Raw genomic sequence first — 24,817 nt, 5'->3', positions numbered from 1 at the left:
GACCCCAGAAAAGCTCACCTCGCCTCATAGCCTGTTATAGTTTGAGTGACAGGGAAATCCTAGATTCCATTATTTAAAGAAACGTAATCAGTTTATTCTTTAATTCTAAAAGTGAACATTAAATAACAACTATTCACAACACTAATCCTCCTTTCCCTTAAATGCTTGTTATCAGTTTCCCACTCTGTAATACTGTACTGTTCCCATGAAAATCCGTATTAAAATTGCATCAACTTAAGTTCAAAACCAAACAGTGGCTGTTGTCGCTGGTGTCTGTCTTCATCTGACTGATGATTTTCCTGGATCATCTTTGGTCTTTTAGTGCAAAGATGTTTCATATGATAGAGGTACCTTTGATAGAGAGTCTTTTGAATGACAGTCTCTCTCCAGATGGCAGTTTACTCTCTATCTAACTTCGAGTATGTATGAGTCGTTTTACCCCAAATATCGGATCCTCTCATTGGTTTGACGTTGGCAAAATAACAAATTCAAACTGGATTGGGTTTTACTATCCTGGGGCATAATTTAAACTGATTGATTAAATTCCAATTGCTGACAAAATAGCAAGCTAACCTAAGGTATCTGTTGCGCAGCCAAATGTTGCATATTTTCAGCTGTCCAGTACACTCTGAGACAGGTAGCTGACATATAACAGGTGCTTGTAAGCTCACAGTGCAAAACAACTTTCACCCCCTCTGAAAGGTAGCATACACGCCTTCACTTCATAATACAGTTAATAGGGACACGATTTATTCCCTCATAGATTTAAGACAAATTAAAGCTTAATAACAGCTCAGGACCAAGCAATGATTCTTGGTCCACTTACCGATTCTAGGTCTCCAGTAACAGTTTTAAATATATTAAAATAACTCTCTGGCAATGCCCCCTCTTCCTCCCTTTCCTTTATTTTGGCAATGTGTTGAACTACAATCTTCTAACACCGACTCAGCAGCATTTTAATAATGAAATGTTACTCTCAGCTCTCCTTCACTGTCTGATTTAAACTAAAGATTTGCACTGCCTTGTTGTCTGCTCTTGCGCACAAAATGTAAGCAAACGATATTTAATTCAGATAAATCTTGCATGAATCTGTCCTTACCTCGAATGCCCTTCCTGAAAAGGTCGTTGATTTTATTTATGAGCCCCAAATTTCTAGCAATAAAGAATCATGTGTTCGGCTACAAGCATAACATCTTAATCTCAAATGATAGGTGCTTTTTAATAATTTCTGCAGTACTCGGTTTACAGCTTGATGCAATCCATTTCCTCTATCGTATATATCTCTACAGCTGCACCAGTTGACCAAACTGACCATGTTCAAAGGTACTTTTTAATTTATTTTTTGAAACTAACCAAATTATTTTTCTGCTCCCTGGTATCAGTGTCATTTTTCTTACCATGCGAAATAATACTTCATTTCCTTCAATTGGTGATCAGTGATTAGATTTTTTTGCTACTTTTACAAATGAAAAACAAACCATAGTTTTTTAGCTATATAGTTAAATACAAATTCCAGATACTTAATTCTGAGAAAAGGAATGCCAACTTAACTGCAACGACAATGGTATCAAATGCTCATCCGGAAACTTGCTGGTTTGTGGTTGCAGGTTACCATGGCAATGTATTTGACGGAAGCTGCTGCTGATATCAATTCTCACTAGAATTAGCACTGGTCTGCTAAGCGAAAGACACAAGCTATTGAGCGTTCATGTTGTATTCACGTTTTTGCATCGGGAGTGTGTGTATGATGTTGTCCAGAAAAATGACTCTGCTTTTCAAGATACTTCTGTGTCAACTTGTCCTCAGGGGTAAGACCTATAATTCAATCCATGATTGGTAAATAGAAGTTGAAATACAAGTCAATATTCACCAAAAAAGTTCAATTGGTATGATTATTGAGCATCAATGAACCTCGGAAACATGGGATAACAATATTTAACTTTCAATTCTGAGAGTTGATGGCTAGGTGTTTGACATTTGACTGGTTTTGTAGCAACAAAGTTAAGGTTGGTGGGAATATGTGATCGTTTCAATTTTTACCATTGTTTCTGGCGCAATTAAAAAACAGAATCGCAAACAGAAAACTAGAAACGATCATTTGTATAATATGATTGACTGGTCAGTAGTCGTCACTGCACTTTTGACACAGAATTTACAGGCCAAAGCTTAATGCTCCAGAGGTTTGTCTCAATACGGATGAAAAGTAGAAAGCACGTGACATAGTTAATTTCAGAAAATGTTAAAAATCACACAACACCAGGTTATAGTCCAATAGGTTTAATTGGAAGCACACTAGCTTTCGGAGCGTCCTCATCAGCTATCACCTGATGAAGGAGCGATGCTCGGAAAGCTAGTGTGCTTCAAATTAAACCTGTTGGACTATAACCTGGAGTTGTGTGATTTTTAACTTTGTATACCCCAGTCCAACACCGGCATCTCCAAATCAGAAAATGTTCGTATTTTAAAAAAAAATCTGTCTCACAAGTGCATAATGAAGGAAAACTGCTCCGATTACCTCAGCTGCTCTATATAGAAACCATGTTTGCATGAGTGCTTGCCTCAAAAAACAGATCAGATCAGAGAGTAAAGACAAATCCATTATGCAGGATTTTTTTATTACCTTGACCCAAAACCATGATAAACGTAATGTATCACAGCACAAAGAACGTCATAATTGCATCCGGCCAGTGTCAAGTGACCGCTCAAAGACCGTTTAGCTGTACTCAGTGGCACATGTTCTACCACAATGCGAGCCATATGCAAATCTGACTGGAAACAAGTTTTCACGAGTTGGAACAGAAAGGTTTTGTAAAGCATAAAATTAATGCAATGTGTAGAAGCAAAGGCTAACCGCTAATTCTGCATCTTAAAACGATGTTCGCTAATATGTATTTGAGTGAGCATGGACAGCTTTGCGAAGTTCACTTTGGATATTACACAAGATTGATCTCCAAAATTTAATTGCTTCATTATTTGGCACTAAATATTACCATGCCAATTTCGAGGTATTGTTTTCCAGAAACAACCATTTAGTAGGAATCGAACCTGGGGCCATAAGGCAGCAGTGCTAACCACTGAGCCATCGTGCCACCACTATATCTGTTACAATAGCATAGAAGGCTTTGAAGCATTTACAAATATATCATTCTTGGTTTCATGAGAGAAATTGAAAATAGAAAATAAGCCTTAAAGTTCGTTCAACTTTCCTAATCGTTAATTCGCTGGTTACTAAATAATAGTGCCTCACATCTGAGCAGCGGATACGAAAATATAAATGCATGCATTGATGCAGGGGCGAAGTAGTTGAACCATAAGAGAAAGTGATAAAGACATTCAGTTATATGAAGTGTATAATAAACGAAACTGTGCAAGAATGGAGGGAAAAATGGAGAGTTATCGTCAAAGTTTTCGTTGACTAAATGAATGACATAAAAACATCCACTGACAGGAGAATACGTAGTCGAAAAGTATGGTGCTGTAAAAGCACAGCCGGTCATGCAGCATCCGAGGAGCAGGCGAGTCAACATTTCCAGCATGAGCTCGAAACGTCGACCCTCCTGCTCCTTGGATACTGTCTGAGGGGCTGTGCTTTTCCAGTACCACACTTTTCGACTCCGAGCTGCACCATCTGCAGTCCTCACTTTCTTCTGGGAGAATTCATAACAAAATGAAGAGCACAAAACCTTTGCGATAAAAAGAAAATGCTTTGTATTTTCGTGTATTCAAGTACACAGATTGGTAATGCACTGTTTGAAAGAAAAAGAAATCTAAAAAAAACGTTGAATCATATTACTTCAAAGTTTAATACTTCAAAGATGATATTTTGCGAAGTTACCGTATGTGATTCGGATGTCTGTCTAATTTTTGTAGTTATTTCAGATTTCGTTTGCAATTTTGTGAATGGTTCCTGTAACACAGGAGGTGGAATATAGAAAATTAGAGATTTGTGCCACTCAACCAATCTCTGATGCGAGCTATACAATTCTCTCATGACTGATCTACTGATTCAGTTCCATTTTTTTCGAGACCCAAATGAGTACCTCTTGAAATAGTAAGCTTACTGTTTTGTGATTAGTTGTGCATTATGCAACTGTACTCGTCGTGAAATTTGGAACAACCATGGCCAAAGGTTTGGAATAACAATATAAAATATGAAAAGAACATGCTCAATGTTGCAGGCGGAGTGGTGGCATGAATAATATGATTTGTTGTCTTTTGTAATTGAACACACAATAGCCTGGCTCATTCTGGGCGAGAATGCATAAAAGGTGTGAAAAAAATTGGAGTGGAAGATTTACGAAATTCTATGGGAAAATCGAGCTGAGTGAACATTAACTCCGCATTACATTAAACAGCCCCCAAACGTTGCAAAGAAGTCTAATAATAGAGAAAATAACGCTGTTGACATAGAAGAATGAACAATCAAAAACAAAAAAAAAGTTTTGATCAGGAATTAATTATTCATAAGTGTCCATAACAGAGAAAGGGACGCAGAAAGTTCAAAAAAAATTAGGGAGTGAAAGTGGGACGTAAGTCAAACTAACTTTGGAAAACGTGGAGCAATTGAAGTGGGAGATGCTAAATCATCGCGTTTTATTTTACTGCAGCAGATCAACTTACATTAAGAGCAAGAGAAACCAACGTGACTGGAATCCGGGGTAAGTCAGTTTTATTAACGATTCAGCAAGAAGGAATAGTAACGAAAATCACCTGGGATAAGGACAAGCAAAGATTCATAACCTGCTCAAAGAATGGTCCTTGCAAAAAATTCGGGAGACATAAAGACCGTGTGGAATGCTTCCCTGATTGCTCCCTAAAACTTTTAAATCTACAAGTCGAGGACATTGGCTTCTATCAAGTAACCACAGTAGCAGTTGATGGCCTCACAAAACTTCAATCTGTCTATTTAGCTATTTCTGGTAAGTAATTATATGTTCTTTTGACGAAATGGAAGGTGATACTTCTGATAATTTTCAAGAGTTCCGAAATCAATTCTCAAACTCATGGATATGAAAGTACAGAACCTGTTAGCATCATGCATGTTAACAATACCAATGATTTGTAGGACCATCTCATGTTTCTGCAGAGATTCAATTTCAGCTCGCACATAATGTCTTTGTTTTATTCCTGCCACATCCACAGTTAAGCACGCAACCTTAGTGTTGTTCCTGCAAAGTTGACAACTTCATAACTTACGGATGATGCAAGTCTATGGCAACTGTGAAATGGGAAGAAGCCTGATATATTTTAGTTGTGGGTGGTGAGCTGGCAGATGATGTTCAATGCAAAGAAATTCGGTGTTTCAGAAACAAAAAAGTGCTGCTGGAAAAACTCAGCAGGTCTGGCAGCATCTGTGAAGAGAAATCAAAGTTAATATTTAAGGTCCTGTGACCATTCCTCAGAATTAATGATAGCAAGGATAATTTAGAGTAACGTGCAGAAAATATTGTTGGGGGTGGTGTAAGGATCGGAATGGATAGACACCAAAGAGAGGGAAGAACAGTTGGACAGTCAACGGAGTCGACAATGCTCTGGCTGGGAGGCTGAATAGCTTTTAATGGAGACTGCTAGTCGCGAACAATGGGTAGTGTGTAATCGCAATCTATGTGATAACAAGGCTTGGTGTATGTGATAGGGGGCCAGGACTTCAGGGATTTCAGACGCTAAAATTATTGAACTCAATATTGAGTCCAGAGGGCTAGAGGGTCCCCCAGAGGAAATGAGATGTTGTTCTTCCAGCAAGCGCTGAGCTTTGCTGGAGGACTGCAGCAAGCCTGAGACAGAGATGTTGGCCAGGGAACAGGGTGATACATTAAAGATGCAGGCAACTGCTAGCTCATGGTATGTTTTTCTCAGTGTTGCAATTCGGTAAAAAGAGCGTGGAGAAATGGCATTAAATAAAATCAGTGTTGCAAATTACATCTAGCGTTGGATAGATCTGGATATTTATTATAAATCACAGGAAAGATCGAGATGAGTGATCTGTATTTTTGGCTTTATAAATAGGACTATGTCGAATAAAAACAGTCAGATGGTCACGGGCATACAAACGATGTTATTTAAGTTTCAGTTTCAGTATTGTGCACTGTGCTGGTGGGGGGGGGGGGGGAGTGCACATTGTGGGAAAGGTGTGAATACAGGACAGAAATGAATACAGGAAAGAAAAGGAATGAGACAGTTCATCTGTGAAGAATATTCAGAGCAGTTTGAACTGTTTCTCTTGAAGAATTGAAGGTTAAAAGGAAATTTGACAAAGTATTTCAATCAATAAGGATCTGAACAGGATGGATTCGGTTAAACAATCCCATTTTTAAACAGATTGCGAACTATATAGCACAGTTATAAAACGATTTGTAAAAGTAGGAAAACTGAGTGGAAGAAATAGACATATACACGAGGAGTAGTGATTGAAAGAAGGCTGACGGCAATGAATTTGAGGCAGTGAAGTATAAATTCTGACGACAACAAGCAAAAAAAATGCAGGATTATATTTAAAAAAAAACGTGAGCACGATGCTATAAAGCTTTATGCGTTCATGTGTTATTGAGGAGTCAATACACTTTTTCTGTCCCCTAACTGTTATGTGCTTCTGTCATTCATTGCAAACCACAGGCCGTCAAGCCTAAGTAAATATTCCTAGAATGTTGATTGACATCTGAGAATAAACACGTTTTGAAATAATTTGCAAACACTTGCATGAACATATTTCATTATTTTTTTAGTGGAAGTTTGGAAATGTCACTTGAAGGATAACCAGGAACGGCAACTGCAAGTTTTGGTGCTTATTTGCAGTGTTACCATATTCTCCGCTCATAACTTGAATGGAGACTTCAATTGCTCCAATAAACCATAAAATATAAAAGTTTGATGCACAAACGTAATATTGCCCCAGTGTTCAAATTGCTCAGAGGTGCAACGACATTTGCCAAAAAGTGTCAGAAGGTGACTGAAACTCGGCTGCACCAAATTTGCCTGTCATGTCACCACACCACTCAAAAAAAAAGGTTGCCACTGGATATTTAGCACTGCCCTGGCTCTAAGTCGAGGAATTATAACTTTTTTCATTCATTAAATTTGGTTAAACGAATCATTGGATTGATCCAGAGCGCACATGCAAATTCGAGAGCAGAAACATCCACCGATTGCTTTTGTTCCACTCATGATATAATTGTTAACAACAACCTTGGTTGTTCTTAATCTTGAATTTGTATTTTGAAATGTAATAAATATTTAAGCATTGACTCGTTTTTACAAGTGTTGTACAATATATCTCTGCTAACTAAAGTGAAATAAGGGAATGTCCACTTTGTTATCTGCTACTGAAAAAATATCATTGATAAATACTCGGCTTACAATCGAGGAGAAAGCTAAGTGATTGAAAGATGAATTGTTTTTATTTTGCAGTTCCAGTGTCTTCTCCTAAAATTGCCATTTACCAAGATGACTTGACTGAACATGCCCTGGCGCTGTTTTGTAAAATTAGTGAAGGGACATTTCCTCAGTATTCCTGGCAGAAGAACAACCAAGAGCTGCCATCAAACCTTAGGTTTATATTAACAAAAGACAATAGTAGCTTATACATTCAAAACTTTACCAACGTGGACTGTGGAACTTACAAATGCACAGTTCGAAACAGCATCAACCAAAGAGAAACTTCACGGACACTAGTGGGTAAGTATTAACTAATGTTTGTGAGGTACCTTGTTGAATTTGTGGCAGAAGAATGATACTTTATGCATGGAACGCAATATGTGATGCTTATAACATGAAGCATCTTAAAAAGAACGCTCAGAACATAGAATTAAAATTTGCAGTATCTAAAACATTTGGCACGTGGACCTTACATATTAAAACTAACAAAGATAATACTTTTAGATTTTTGTAGGCCTCAGCTGACGTAGGTAAGGGTTTCTTCAGCAGAAGATGGTGCGAGTATCCAGTACCAGCCAGAAAATGCACTCATGCAGCAAAATGGCCGAATTGTAACACGAAAATACTCATGGCCTAGAAGAAACACTAACATTTGCTCATAATATCTTTGGAAGTCTGGTAGAGGCCGACCTTGCCAACAATAGCAAGTTTCGGAGAATTAAGTGAAGTTAAGAGAACAGAAAATAACATGTTGATTTTAAAAATAATTTGTTTCCCTTGTGCTTTTGTAGAGAGAATGATAGACAATTGATTTTCCAACAGAATTTTTTTTACTGAAGGTACAATTATGATAGGTATGAGTTTGGAGCAATTTGCTTTCGTATGAGACCGGATCCAAGGTTGGTAACAAATTAATAGACCATTTCAAATAGATCGGATTTGACTTTTGAAATTAAACTATTTGAATAGCGGAAAAAAATTATTCTGAATTTGGAAATTCTTAATCTGTCTTCCACGGATTTCAAAGCCTGAGGAGATGACCAATTGTATTTCAGTTAAAGGAGAGACACAAGCGGTATTTTCTCTTAGTGTTTGGCTCAGTCGAGACATAAAATTGTTTGAAATGCATCATAATTATTGACCGTTAACATTGGTCAACAGTGCTTCTTGAATGTATTTAATATTGAGAAAACATATTGCTTCTGTTTGACTATTGATTCTGATTGTCATATAGGTGAAGACAGTTTGGAATGTCGGATCTCGTACAACGTGTTTACAATAATCGCCGTGGTTTCTTGTATAGCAGTGTTGGGAACAGTCATTCTCATTATTAAAAAAAAAATGTGTCGCCCTCTAGAAGAAAGGTAAGTGATAATATTCTTTTTATTAGTACTGGTTGGTCATGCATAGCAGTAATATGTTTAGAGTAAAACTGGCTGTGCAATGGCAGTAACCAATATCTCTTGCAGCATCATATAACTATATTTGTGGTTTCACAGCATCATAGATATCTGTCTAATTTACACCCTATCAACAAACTGATAAGATTGAATATGGACGTTTCAGATTACAATTTGTAAAAAAAAAAATCAATGAACGCTTGCATCATTGTGTACATTTTAAATCATCTTATTTGTTCATAATTAGACAATTTAGCTCACTTGAAGAGGTGTGGATAATATTAGTGTGCTATTTATTTAAGGTAAACTGACATCCAAATTATTTGATGTTGGCTGAGCCGATTTCCTGTCCTAAATGAAAACTTGTTCAAAATTTGCTGCTGGAATATTTTTCAATTATAACCCGACTAACGTCGACATGTAAGCAATAATTTAACAATCACTACTTGATTTCAAATGATAACATCCTATCAAAGGTAGATGATTTACTCTTCAACAGAGGGTTTAGAAACATAGAAACATAGAAAAATACAGCGCAGTACAGGCCCTTTGGCCCTCGATGTTGCGCCGATCCAAGCCCACCTAACCTACACTAGCCCACCATCCTCCATATGCCTATCCAATGCCCGTTTAAATGCCCATAAAGAGGGAGAGTCCACCACTGCTACTGGCAGGACATTCCATGAACTCACGACTCGCTGAGTAAAGAATCTACCCCTAACATCTGTCCTATACCTACCACCCCTTAATTTAAAGCTATGCCCCCTCGTAATAGCTGACTCCATACGTGGAAAAAGGTTCTCATGGTCAACCCTATCTAAACCCCTAATCATCTTGTACACCTCTATCAAGTCACCCCTAAACCTTCTTTTCTCCAATGAAAACAGCCCCAAGTGCCGCAGCCTTTCATCATGCGATCTTCCTACCATACCAGGCAACATCCTGGTAAACCTCCTCTGCACCCGTTCCAGTGCCTCCACATCCTTCCTATAGTATGGCGACCAAAACTGCACACAATACTCCAGATGCATCCGCACCAGAGTCTTATACAACTGCAACATGATCTCAGGACTCCGGAATTCAATTCCTCTACCAATAAAAGCCAGTACGCCGTATGCCTTCTTCACCGCACTATTTACCTGGGTGGCAACTTTCAGAGATCTGTGTACATGGACACCAAGATCCCTCTGCTCTTCCACACTGCCAAGTAATCGACCATTAGCCCAGTACCCCATCTTTTTGTTACTCTTACCAAAGTGAAGCACCTCACACTTACCTACATTGAACTCCATTTGCCACCTCTCTGCCCAGCTCTGCAGCTTATCTATATCCCGCTGTAACCTGACACATCCTTCCTCACTGTCAACAACTCCACCGATTTTCGTATCATCCGCAAACTTGCTGACCCAACCTTTTAGCCCCTCCTCCAGGTCATTTATAAAAATGACAAACAGCAATGGTCCCAAAACAGATCCTTGCGGAACTCGCTAGTAACTGCACTCCAAGATGAACCTTTACCATTAACTACTACCCTCTTCTTCCAGCCAGCCAATTCCTAATCCAAACCTCCAACTCACCCTCAATGCCATACCTCCGTATTTTTTGCAGTAGCCTACCATGGGGAACCTTATCAAACGCCTTACTAAAATCCATATACACCACATCTACCGCTTTACCCTCGTCCAATTCCTTAGTCACCTTCTCAAAGAATTCAACAAGGTTTGTGAGGCACGACCTGCCTCGTTGTAGGGTGTAGCCTCGTTGAACGTTTGTCCATTTGTTGTATATGGTAATTAACTTGGAAATATGGCACCATGAATTCAGTATTCCTTGATACCAGAAATCATGAGATAACATTTCTGTGGAATTTGAAGACTATGTGGTCGTGAAAATGAATGGACTCACTGGTATATACAGCATGAAAATAAGGTTTTCTCATCGTCAACGTTATGAATGGGTATTTGCAATCAGACGGATTGGTAGAGGAGAAAAATCTGCAATGAAAATATGATGCATGAGTGGGGTTGAGTAATGAACTGACAGGATTAGATGGAATCGTGGTCACCGCTTCACAGAAGTTAAGAGAAAATGAACAATTTCTTTTTCCTGTTTGCACTGTAAGTATAATGAGTTAAGCTTATTGACAACTGACAGAAGTTGTATCTGTTTCAATAACTTATATGACCTTTTTGGCTAGAAATATTAATGGTGTCATGAATAAATTCCATAGGCAACATGAATCATCATTATAGCATTGTTGCATGTTGCTACAAAGTATCACAAGATTGTCCTGAAAGATTAATGTTTCTGTGGCTTTATTACTCCGTTAGTATTTAATAACCATACGAGAAAATAAATAAAACTTAACAAGAGAAGGCTTTGTTCTGTCAGCTCAGAAAGTGTTTTTGTTCAATCTGTGCGTATGAATTTTAATAGATTGGTTCCAAGAATGACATCTGCTGGCTGAATTCGGAAAGCACATGATAGACAGCAAGTAAATATTCAATATAATTCCCTCGAATATAACCAAAGTTTGCTTGGAATCGATTGTTTATTAGATATCCTCGGCGTTTTACATTTCATTTCAATAGCTAAATATGTATTTGGTCACAAGCAATTTGATCAATTGCTTGGCTCAATTGACTGGCTCAGCTTCAATATCAAGCTTAATGCAACGATAAAATCTGTTGATTTTAATTGCTCTTTTTTAGAGTCCCTAATATCAAACTTACTAACTTACTTTGAATATTTTTCAAAAGCAAACTCATCACCAAAACACCATTCAACTGGCATGTAATGCATTTTGGAATTCCACAGTTTTAGTTGCCACTGCGTATTAGTATGAAGATTATCATTAAATACACCTATTGTAAGGGTCTATAATATCTTCTGCAGTTTTATTGTTGTCCGTGATATTCAATTGATTCTGTTACGTTCAACTTCGCTGATCTGCACCAATGTGACACCAATGTGACAGCTTTTGTTTTAAAGCCATATACATAACAGCTGTCTGTCTATCTGTCTGTCTGTCTATCTATCTATCTATCTATCTATCTATCTATCTATCTATCTATCTATCTATCTATCTATCTATCTATCTATCTATCTATCGATCTATCTATCGATCTATCTATCTATCGATCGATCGATCGATCGATCTATCTATCTATCTATCTATCTATCTATCTATCTATCTATCTATCTATCTATCTATCTATCTATCTATCTATCTATCTATCTATCTATCTATCTATCTATCTATCTATCTATCTATCTATCTATCTATCTATCTATCTATCCATCTACCTATCTATCTATTTTTTCTATCTGAATTGCACTCAAGAGGACTTTCTCAAGAAGGGAAATAAAGTGACAAAATCTTTTCGGCTGTCTGAGGAAATAATGTACATCACTGCAATTGGATTTGAGGCAACTTTGATATGGCATAGGAAAAGACTAATAGTTAAGTGCTTTTAGGGAAAAAATAACGATGCAGTCTGATTGTATTTGGTTGTTGCAACAACACACGTCTGTCTATTATGTTAAGTTGAAAAAGACCCAGGATATAGATTTTTTCTGTTTGCAAGTACGAGTGACTACTCTCTTACCACATGTAGGTTCCTTTACATGGAAGGACGGCACACTCAACCTTATACTGGGTATCAATGTGTTTGAATTATGCAGTCAACGACAATAAAGCAGACTGCACTTTCAAAAGTGAAAACCCAGTGTTCATTAATAAACGTGAATATGGAAATAGACATTTGCTCAATGACCCTAGGAGCACTCAAAATTCCATATATTATGATATTTACCTGGCATTATCATTTATGATCTGGCCATATGTGACTCTCCTTGTGGTTTTACGTGCTATGCATAAAATGAAATGTACTCCTTAAATACTATTACCACATAGAATATACGACAGTGATAAATTATAGAAGAAACTCTGCTCTGCACCAAACACTTTCAGTTGCTCCAGGTAGAGTGAAGATACAATGCTAAAAATTAGTTTGATCGATGAAAACAATAAGTGTTCTGTTTAAAGCTCTCAATTTCCATCAAACTGCACATATATGATATTTTGAAACGATCAACCAAGACTTTAAAGTTCCCGTTCGGACCTGCCAAAAAGGTTAGGATAGCTATATGAAATGTATGATTGGGAGTATTATGGAAAACATCTCAAAATCTCCTTCACTTAATCGTACATGAACCACGTCTCAACAATAGATTGGAACTGAATGTTTTGCTTTGGCTTTGGAACATTTTTTTTGGGTGCAAAACACTATTTAATTAAATGCCAATTTTTTCAAGTCAACCTTCTGTCTTCCTGTTAGTGCCACCACTTTTTTTCAACTCGTAGCTTCCTGTTACGTCATGTGCATAGTAATGCAACAGCTGCTATATTATAAATTAATTGTCTCAAATTTTGATAGAATTTAGAGCATTCTTAATTCTTGTACAGCTGATTTTACACATCTAATTTGGTGTTACATACCGAATCTCTCTGACTTCTGTCCTGTAAAGAATCTGTGCATGATTTTCCAAAGGGGTGAAATGTCGACTGATGCAAGCATTTGGAAAAACATAAATACATTGGGATTATCTGTTGTGTTTTCCGGTAGGTTAAGTTATTCTCTAATCTGACCTCTTTATTTCGTGTTACATTCAGTACTCTGCAAATAAATTCTATTTTGTTTAAAATTGAGGGCCTTTGACGAGCTGCTCCAATCCTGGAATATCCACACAACACCTACACAAAGCAATTAGAAAAGACAGGGCTTGGGCTTCCTTATTGAAATGTTTTGAGGGGATCTGGCCTGGTCGATAGCAGATTGGATTTTAAAAAGTAATTCCGATTTGGGATTAAGGTTTCTGCAGTCGAAGGCATCGAGTGATAGTTGTTAGTGTCTTTTGTTCAGGGCGTATATTTTGGTTATTGTTTGGGATAGTAATGGTTCTTTCAATCACAAGGAGTTTTCTGGGTGTGGAAGAGGTGACTTTGGGGTTTTACAAAAGGTGAATAAGGCTACATTGCTGGAATTGGAGCTGCCTTGTTCTGAGAGGAAAGGAGAGATAATTATAGCGACAGCTTATCATTTAAGTTTGCTTGAAATGCCTTGGAATCCTTATAGATGGCAAAAAAATCAATTGAGCATGAAGCAGCTTGAGTTAGGGACAAAGACAAGGAAAGAGTAAAGGAAATTTACGAGTTTGAATTACAATTAAAAGCCGCGGGAAGAGAAAAAGAACGAATCCCTTCAACAGAACAAGATGACAAAGAGGTGTAGAGTGAGACAGAAGATAAAAATAGAATAGAAGAGAGAGAGAGAAGGAGAGAGAGGAAAGGAAGAAATAGAGGGAATTTGAACTTCAGAAATTGGAACTTAGGAGAGTCAACTTAAAAGGATGGCGGTGATTGCTGAAGTTCAGCTGAGTGAGGAAGAGAGTGAGGATGAGCAAAACCACGATATCCAAAGGCCTGGTGAGAATTAGTTTAAATATATGCATGTATTGCCTAAATTTAATGAGAGGTATGTAGAATTCTTTTTCATCTCATTTCAGAAGTGGCTAAACAAACAGAGTGGCCAGTGACCATGTGGGTTTTGTTGATCCAAACAAAGCTTGGAGGTAGAGCTAGTGAGGTAGTTGCATCACGATAAGAAAAGGTACCTGAGGCATATGAGGAGGTGAAGAAAGCCAACTTAAGTGCATAAGAGCTTGCACCAGAAGGCTCCAGACAATATTTCAGAAATCCAAGCAGGGGACCCTACAATATTTTTATGATATTTTGAGTGAAAGACAGTCATATTGGTTCAAAACCATACATCTCACATTGGAAAATGCTGCCTGCATTAATCGCATCAACCTCTTTCAGAACTATTACAGTCTTCATGACTCAATGTTTAGTCAACAGCTTCAGAAGAAAAACATATATCCTTCATTTTGGTTACCCCATAGTTAATTTTCTTGCTTCTATGGGTTTGGTGTCAACAGAGTTGAATTATTCTTTTTTGGTAAATGACTACTTAACATGTACTCTTCATTTCTATCATCTCTTAATACCACTAACACTGCACTTGCTTTTTTGTTCCAGAAGCACTTACTATTTAAATGGTCCTGGTCCTTCTTTTTCGCAGTGTTCTCTAGCCACAGATACTGGTTGACCTCCTGTGTTTTTCCAGTATTTTATGTTCTCTTTTACATCAGCATATGCAATACCTTGCTTCTAATTTTTCATTCTGTCTTAATTATCTTCTGAACTCTAGATGGTAGCAACGTAATATTCTCAGTTCGGAAACAATTTGTAGCAGAATGAATTTGGTGTGTTTCTCAGGAAACACAATATCTTATGATACAAGAGCAGGAAAAACATATCAAGAAGTCAAACGGAATGTTAATTTTCATTTCAAGAGAAATCTAACGTATGAATTGTGAAACTTTGCAAACATCATATAAAGCATTGGTAAAACTGAACCTGGGAGAATACTATGCATAGTTTTGGTGTACTTACCTAAATATAGCTACATTTCCCGAGAAGGAAGGCTTCTCTTATTAATGAAAAATAAGCACCACTTAGGTACTATACTCACTATTCTTTAGTGAATAGAGAACCAACCTTAAAGAAAAATATACTAGCATAAGCAAAATGAATAGAATGAATATTGAGGTTGTAATGATGATACTCATGGAGAGGGAGCAAAGGTATGGGAAAATAGTTAATTGGGGAGGGGGAATTACAATGCTATTAGGCAGGAACTGAGGTGTCAAAATTGGAAACAGACGTTCTCAGGTAAATGCACGACATACGGAGGTTGTTTAGGAAGCACTTGCAGATAATGCTGGAGAGGCATTCCCACTGAGAGAAGGAAGGGATGATAAGTTTAAAGAATCTTGGGTGACAAGGAATGTGAAATATCTAGTCAAGAGGGAGAAGGAAGCTTACTTAAGGTTGTGGAGACAATGATCAGACAGACCTTTAGATGGCTACAAGGTAGCTAGGAAGTAACTGAAGCTAGAAGGGGGCATGAAAACGTTTTTGCGTTTAAGATTAAGAAAAAAAAGCTACTCTAAGGCGTTCTACACTTATGTGAGGAACAAGAAGATGGCGAGAGTGAGGGTAGTGCCGCTCAGGGATAGTGGAGGGAATTTGTGCCTTGAGTTGGAGAATGTAGCAGAGGTCCTTAATTAATCGTTTGCTTCAGTATTCACGACTGACAGGGAACTTGACCTTTCTGAAGACAGAGTGAACAAGGGCTAGGACAGCTTGTGTTAGAAGGCGGATGTGCTGAAAAATTTGAAAAAAGTAAGGATAGATAAATCCCTTGGGCCAAACTTGAGAAAACATAGGAGACTACAGGAAGAAAAGAAAGTTTTACTGGGCCTTTGGCGATGATGTTTGCATCCTCACTTTTCACCGGATTAGTGCCAGATAATTGGAGGGTGACAAATGTTACCTGTTCAAGAAAAGGCATAGGGATATTCGTGGTAGTAAGGGAGCAGTCAGTCTTGTGTTAGTGGTGGGCAAAGTATTGGATAGGATTCTGAGTCACAGGATTTATGATTACATGGAAAACCAAACTTTGATTAGAGATAGTCAGCATGGCGTTATGAGGGGCAGGTCATGCCTAACAAACCTTACTAAATTCCTTGAAGATGTGACAAATCACATTGATAAAGGGAGAGCCGTGGATGTGGTGCATGTGGATTTTAGCAAGGTGTTTAATAAAGTTCCCATGGCAGGCTCATTCAGAAAGTAAGGTGACATGAGGTACAGGGAAATATGGTTGTCTCAATACAGAATAAGCTGGCCCCTAAAAGACAGAGGGTGCTGGTAGATGGAAAGTATTCAGCCGGGGCTTGGTGACCAGTGGTGTTATTCGGGGATCTGTTCTGGGATCTCTGATCTTCGTAATGATTGAATGAGAAAATGGAAGGATTGGTAAGGACGTTTACTGATTGCATGACGGTTGGTGGAGTTGTGGATAGTGTAGGTTGAAACAGGACATCGACATGATGCAGAATTGGGCTGATAAGTGACAGATGGAGTTCAACTTGGAAAAGTGTGAAGCTTGAATGCAGAATACAGGGTTAAAGGCAGGACTCTTGTCAGTGTAGAGAAACAAAGTGATCTTGGGGTCTATGTCCATAAATCCCTCAAAGGCGCCACCCAAGTTGATCAGATTGTTAGGAAGATGTATGGTATGTTGGTTTTCGTTAGCAGGAATATTGAGTTTAAGAGCTACGAGATTATGCTACAGCTCTATCAAGCCCTGGTTCGACCAAACTCGGAATATTTTGTTCAGTTATGTTTGCCACATTAAAGGAAAGACGTGGAAGCTTTAGGCAGTTTGCAGAGGGTACTTGCTAGGGTGCTGCTTGGGCTGGAGGGCATGCCTTATGAAGAAAGTTTGAGGGAGTCAACTTTTGTCATTGGAGAGAAGAAGGATGAGAGGTGACTTGATGGATGTGTGCAAGATGTTGCGAGCCATATATAAAGTGCATAGCCAGATATCTTTTTCCCATGGTGGAACAGTCTGTTAAGAGTGAACATAACTTTAAGGTGATTGGAGGAAGTTTTAAGAGAGATGTCACGGGTAGGTTCTTTACACAGAGAGTGGTGGGTGCACAAAATGCACTTCTGGCATTGGTAGAAGTGACAGATACGTTATGGATAGGCACATGGAAGATAGTACACTGAAGGGCATATTGTTTAGTCTGATATTAGAAGGATAAAAGGCTGGCACAACATCAAGGGCTGAAGTGTCTGTACCGTGCTGTACAGTTGTATGGTGTATGTTCTAATGAACAGCCCTGATGTTATTACTCAAACAAATTGGATACCAGACAGAATCCTGGCTGAGGACATTGGTTGTCAAATGTATCCGTTGTTATGGGAAAAACGTAGGAGAATGGAATGGAGAAACGTATCAGCCATGATTGAAAGGTGGAGCAGATTCGATGGGCCGAATGGCTTAAATGTACATATATATCTTATCGTCTTATGGTCTGCATAAAATCTTATTTAGAATGATTCTAAGTTATCTTTAAGCACACAATGACAGCTTGAATACACAGATCCAAAAAAAAGTCTGTGTATTGAAAACTAACAACACAGCTGTTTCATTTAACTCAAAGCACAGTTACTATTCCCAAAATGCCACTCGCATCCAAAATTAACTCCTCAGTAAGATGTAAGTTACTTTTCAGACAACACGCCGATACCTCTTTGGGAAAGACTGATACATCTATGCTTAAATGTACTTAGCCTGAGGTTCCATTTTCATGGTTTTATCTTGACACTTCTCCTCTCACAGTTACAGAAACTGCTCAACATGAGGTAACTGAATCCACATTATACGCTTACCTTCTCAGAATCTATATAACCATTTCCAAGCATTTCACAGGACGACTCCACTCAGTGAAAACTGAAATTTAAAGATGTCCCTCTCAGCCATATTTTTCAATTCTGATAAATTAATAATAAAGTCACAGTTTCAAGAGCATCCAACAAACTTTGATGAGTCGATTTTGTTTTTATTGTACAAAAATATAAAATTAAAAGAAGTCAAGTGGTAGTCCACAAAGCCAACTCTGTTTGTAACCAGTTCTCAACAACCTTGGAAAATAAATTAACATAGCTATGAAATTGCTTAGAATTTAGTTTTAACTACAAACCCTCGAGCTACTGGGCCAGAACAAATAGCAAACAAGTAAGCAAGGCTTGCCATAAAGCATATGAAGTCCACAGTTTATGTCACAAGATAATGTTTTCTTCCACGTCAGAGAATCGAAATAGCTGGGGCAGTTTAAACAATAAAATTGCTACCTTTTGAACAGAGTTGAAGACAAAAAATGGTGCAGTCACTAGCCTGGGGAAAGCAAGAGTCGTAACGTTATTGGTGTTCTTCAACAGAGACAAAGACATTAGAGAGAGAGCTACAGAGGAGACGAACTTCAGATAAAATGCGTCCAGTCGTCATGGTATTGAATTGAATAGAAGATTAAAATGGTTTTATGTCCTGCAACTATCTCCGTTGTCCCTACTAACAAATTTGTACATTTTGATAAATGGAAGGGGCCTCCAAACCAGTAACCAAATGTCGGCGAGCTTAAAATGTATTCAGGCAAAATTTTAAAGCATATAATAATGGATGTTACAGGAAAGCATTTAGATGTACATAATGCAATCAAACCGAGTGAGCAAAGTTTTGTGAAGGGGATAATGCCCCTGACAAATTTACTAGAATGAGTTGTGATGGTACGGAGCAGAATAGACAACTGGAAAGTAATTGATGTAGTGTGCTTTAATTTTCAAAAGGCGTTCGATAAGGAAGCATATATTGGGCCACTTAACAAGATAAAAGCCCATGGTGTTGGAATAAGCATACTGACATGGATACAAAAATGGCAATTTAATACCAGAGCGCACGTTTGATAAGTTAACCATTTTCAGAGTGGCAATCAGTAACTCATGATGTCCACAAGGACAGAGATGTGTCACAATTATTTATGTTTTCTATTAATGACCTGGATGAGGAAAGCGACTACACAATATTCAACAACCGAGTTTGTGAATGAATGAAAGTAATAGGGATTTCATGGGCGAAGATGAAAAAAAAACATTTAAACAAATGGGTTAAAAATTGACAATTGAATTAACTATGGGGAAATGTGGGGTTACACACGTTGTCAGGATGAAGAGAGGAACAGAATACATTGCTTTAAGTGCAATTGACAGCACATATTGCAGCAACTGACCAGGATTCTTTAGCCACTTCATTTCTAATTTCATACGTCTTGCACATGGAAGTATGAGCGCAGCAGATTCATAGGAACAGTACCGAAAGTGTTCACCTCTAAAACACATATGGGCCTCACCTCGTATTATAGTATTATTCAGTCGTTGTTGCATTGTTAAAATTCCATTAATCCCACCGTAACAGCCATAAATTGAGTGGAAAGGTTCAATACTACGCTCAGAACCAACTTCTTCATGGCAATTATTGTTTGGAAATAAATGCAAGGCAAGTGAGTAAAATCACGCTTTTTCCGTGAGTCAATAATTATGATAGAATCTGTACAGTGTCGAAACATGTCATTTGGTCTGGACAAGTCCACACTGAACGTCCGAAGAGTATCCCACCCATACGCGTTCCCCTGCATTTCCCATGACTAATGCAGCGAGCCTACACATCCCTGAATGCTATGGACAATTTAGAATGGAGATTTCACCTGTCTGACACGTCTTTGGAGTGTGGGAGGAAACCGGAGCACCCGGGGGAAACTGAGGCAGACACGGGGAAACTGTGCAAACTCCAATCAGGCAGTTGTCCAGGGCTGAAGTTGAATCCGTATCCCTGGTGCTGCGAGGCAGTATTGCTAATCGCTGAGCCACCGTATTGCTCCCAACAAATGACCTGTTGTTCCTCCGTTCATTATCGTGGCCAGGCATAAGGATTTGTGACATGGTACAACAATTATTTTGAGAAAATAGTATGTCCTATACATCCCCACTAATTTTCGCAGCAATTACACTTGCGTGGGCGACGTTAATCAAAATTTTCTTGCACGTAAAAAGGAATACTGAGAAAATAGCCTTTGTGCTGGTAAGTGAGTGTTTGATCTCAATATTAGAAAGGCTGCATTCTGAAAATTTGCAATGTAATATAACTGCCGTGATTCTCTTAGACCTTAGTCAGTCTTCCATTTCTTTTGCAGGTAGAATGCGAATCTAATCGAAATGGAGAAGTTTGAAATAAACACGTATATTTCCTATGCAATAGGCATCTCCTGGAGATTATTCAACATCATGTTAATCGAAATTTGGCTGACACTGAATAATAATTAAATGCTTGTCGTTGACAGTTCGAAACATCTGGAGCAGTCACATTAAATTGTGTTGTCAGTGGGGAGATAAAAGAATGCGCCTATTGATGTCTTGTTCATGTTTCTGCTCTTGAATATGAATTGTACTGCACGGAATTCACAAGCAGAAATTATGGCCCCATACCATCTCTCAGCACAACCAAGAACCCAGAAGATTCAAATTAAATTAGGAAGTGCTCTGAAGCATTGCTGCAATCCTACATGATCTGTAGGAAGGCTTTTCCATCCAAAATGCAACGCAAGTCGCATGTTGCGTGACATTCTCATCTGGTGTTCAACACAATTGGGTTATACTTTGCAACAGTAATGATTGTTAATTTCAATTTCTAACGCCTATTCGTAACATCAGCTTGGCCTTTGCTACAAGGTAGTCAGTATTATCTTCTTCACCCGCTATTTGCTAAGTTATCACCCATCATATGATGGCAGCGATGTGTATTTGCGAGTTTCCATTATTTGTTCATTACAAAAAGATCCAAATGTTATGTTCAATGTCAACTTTGTTTCATTTATATCAATATAAATGCTTTCATGTCAGTGGTCAGGATTGATTGGAATTTCTACCCCACGCTATGAGAGTATAGATTTTTAAAATGCAGCACATGTTTAATGAGAATGAACACTGCCTTCTTTGCCAGAAATTGTTTGCCTTTTCGGTGTATTTCTGCAATGCCAACAATAAAACATAGACTATTATTGTGGAAACATAATTAGAACCAAACGTTTAGCAAGATGTACTAACTGTGCATTATTTAGAGATGCCTGTGTTGGACTGAGGTGTACAAAGTTAAAAATCATACAACGCCAGGTTATAGTCCAATAGGATTAATTGGAAGCCCTAGCTTTTTGAGCGCCACTCCTTCATCAAGTGTCGTGGAGTATAAGATTGTAAGATACAGAACTTATAGCAAACGTTTACAGTGTGATGTAACTGAAATTATATATTGAAAAGACCTGGATTGTTTGTTAAGTCTCTCATCTGTTAGAATGACCATGTTGTTTACAGTTCTTTCATATGTAAATCACAAAACATTTTTTCAAAGTTACATTCTCAAGTGAACTTCAACAATTGGTGTCTGCCAGCCTAGATAATGTATTGAAGGCGTGAGCTCCCCTGTGTGATACTGTCTGTGCCACAATGTTTAGCCTGATTCTAATCTAACCTTTCTCTCTCTCACACACACTCTCACACACACTGTTTCTCACACACTGTCTCACACACACTCTCTCTCTCACACACAAACACAAACACACGCACACATGCACCCTCTCACAGACATTTCCCGATTTATACTCACACTCACACACATTCACCCACTGTCTCACAGACACTCACACCCCCCACACACATACACAGCCACATGCACACATACACATATAAGTTTGTAGGGTGAATTTGTACTCGCAGATTTACAATTTATTTCGCTCAAAAACTGCATGAATTCATGTAAGATACTGTAAATTGATTTTTTTATTATTAGAATCAGTCTAAATTTTGCGGCACAGACAGGATCACACAGGGTTGCTAACACCTTCAATACATTATCTGGGCTGACAGACACCAATTGTTAAAGTTCACTTGAGAACATAACTTAAAACGTTTTGCGATTTACATATGAAAGAACTGAAACCAAAATGGTCATTCTAACAGATGAGAGAATTAGCAATCAATTCAGGTCTTTTTCAATATATAATTTCAGTTACATCACACTGTAAACTTTTGCTATAAATTCTGTGTCTTACAATCTCATACATCATAATCACCTGACGAAGGTAGGATCACTCCTTAACAAAATAATGCTGACTTGGCCTACCTGATGAAGGAGCGGCACTCAGAAAGCTAGTGCCTCCAATTAAACCTGTTGGACTATAACCTGGTGTGTGATTTTTAAACTGTGTATTGGCAATTTATTGTCAAGTTTAAGATATAGTGATCCATTGTAGTTGATTAATATATTACATTTCACCATAATTTGGGTAGAAGCTGAGAAATTCTTTGATTTTTCTTGGAAGCAAATGATCTCTCCCACTGTAAATGCCTACATCGTTACATTTGTTTCTTTTTGCTCATATCTTTACAACAATATTCTGCTACATCTCTCGAAGAACAAGTGCCTTTTAATTTTGTAAAGCAAAATTTCAAAATACATGAAACACCCACTTGCTGAACAAATTAGTTCCTCGTGTGAATGATTATTGCTATTAAACTTGTTTTCAGTTCAAATTATATTTGCATGTTTGACTGATAATTTATCTTTCCTCATGACGAATTTTGGATGTTGTACATTAAGTTGTGGAGGGTCGAATTAAATACACGGAAGTAGGGCAAAGTTAGATACAGGTAATTGTTTTCCTTACTGAGAAATATGATGGCGTGTAATAGACTGTGACCAAACAGTCAAGAGCAGTAGAAGGAGACTTGGAAGAAAAGAGGTAACTAGAAAAATTCTTTCAATTGACACAATCATTAAAATGTCCAAACATTCAAAAAGATACAAAGCAAAATGGAAATATTCCCAAATGTAGGCAAAAGGCACAACTGTATAAAGCTGATAATTTAAAGCCTATCATGATTGAAACCACGTAAATTCTCAAGGATCTTTGATCATTTCTGTTGTTCTTTGGTGTCAGGGTGGACACAAGAGAATGAAACACATACCTGACGATGAAACCAAGGATTCTCAACATGAAGAAAGTGACTGAACTGACAGTTGAATGTGCCTCAGTTGGTAACTGGCTAATTTGTCAAACAACAGGGTGAGAAACGAATTTCCCAACTGGGAACGCGGTTGGTGAGATTTAACCAGTCTTCGATGACCACCTCATCTGACTGAAACCAATTTTCCAAACTGAGAACACAAATAGTTGAAAACCTGATGAAGAATCTGTTTCACTCATTCGAAAAATGAAATGTTCTACAGCAGAAGCGGGGTTTTCTAAATGTACCAAAGGGAGTCCCGAAGGATGTTCAATCTTACAGAAAAATATAGAGATTGCAAACGAAGTGCTAAAATATAAACCAAGAGACGTTTTCAGCCCCACATGAACTGTACTTCTGCCATGAGAAATCTACGGTGGAGTCTTCCCAGGTCTGGAACGAAGTGGACCACTGGTAGAAACTTGGACGAGTAGTTTGTCATGTTGAGGAAAATATGTTCGACCATGAGATCATAAAGTCAATTTTTTGAAACAATGTCTCGATGTTCAGTGGAGTGTCTCACTGGTGAGCGGTGAAAATCCTAAAAGTGGAATTATCATCCTTTATCACCCTCATTACAAATTAACTGTGCCTAACGCAACTTCAAGATATCGTTCCCCTGCCTGTCAGATAAAATCTAACTTTCAAATATTCCTGATATCAAAATCTGAGTGTGTAACCATCATGTGAATCATGGACATCGCTGGCTTGACAAGCATTTAATGACCATCCCTCGATGCCTTGAGAATGTGGTGGTGAATTGCGTTCTTTTACCATTCCGCTCTATATCCTATAGTTAGAGCCCAATTCCAGCAGGGAAGAAAAACATCATTTAGACTCCGTGGAAGTGAAGGAGACACGATATGTTTCCAAAATTAAGATGGTGAACTGTTTGCAGGACAACCTGCAGGTGATTGCATTGTCATGATTCTGTTGTCTTTTGTCTTTTCTGCGGAAATGGTTGTAGATATGGGAAGTGCTGTTTAAGGATGTTTGTAAAACTACTACATTCAGCCTTGAGGTATTGAAGGACATGGATGGTGAAGGGGAAAATTCTGCACACTAGGTTTGGCAAGACCGTCTCAGTGACAATACAAGAGAGGTCATGGATTATTGCGAGAGGGATTGACAGTTTACACATTCATTACCACTGTGGTGTCGATGAGGTGTGCATCTCGATGATGAGTTTGAGGAAACGTCAGAGGTTGGTCTCATGGCTAGCGTGGTAAGTGGTAAATTTAAAGCGCTAGTATGAAACTAAATTGGTCGTGGGGAGCTTGTTGCAGTTTGCTAGTAGATTAGATTAGATTCCCTACATTGTGGAAACAGGCCCTTCAGCTCAACAATCCACACCGATTCTCCAAAGAGTAACCCACCCAGACCCTCTTCACTCTTACTAATGCACTTAACACTATGGACAATTCAACATGACTAATTCACCTGACCTGCACATCTT

At 38.2% G+C, this 24,817-nt stretch overlaps 1 protein-coding gene across 1 annotated transcript; it reads left to right on the top strand.

Moving 5' to 3' along the window:
• Window positions 1-1,707: 1,707 nt before the first annotated feature.
• Window positions 1,708-21,504, top strand: LOC122544258 (hepatic and glial cell adhesion molecule-like). The gene is made up of 5 exons (XM_043683335.2): window positions 1,708-1,808; window positions 4,608-4,919; window positions 7,405-7,671; window positions 8,606-8,735; window positions 20,496-21,504. Exons 1-5 carry the CDS (start codon window positions 1,709-1,711, stop codon window positions 20,497-20,499), a joined length of 813 nt encoding a protein of 270 aa, XP_043539270.2. The 5' UTR covers window position 1,708; the 3' UTR covers window positions 20,500-21,504.
• The last annotated feature ends 3,313 nt before the right edge of the window (window positions 21,505-24,817 follow it).

Source organism: Chiloscyllium plagiosum, unplaced genomic scaffold (assembly GCF_037043375.1).
Source record: "Chiloscyllium plagiosum isolate Xiang-an unplaced genomic scaffold, Cpla_swu_hap1 HiC_scaffold_38, whole genome shotgun sequence".
In the NCBI taxonomy this organism is placed as follows: Eukaryota; Metazoa; Chordata; class Chondrichthyes; order Orectolobiformes; family Hemiscylliidae; genus Chiloscyllium; species Chiloscyllium plagiosum.
This window is presented reverse-complemented; position numbering and strand designations above follow the sequence as displayed.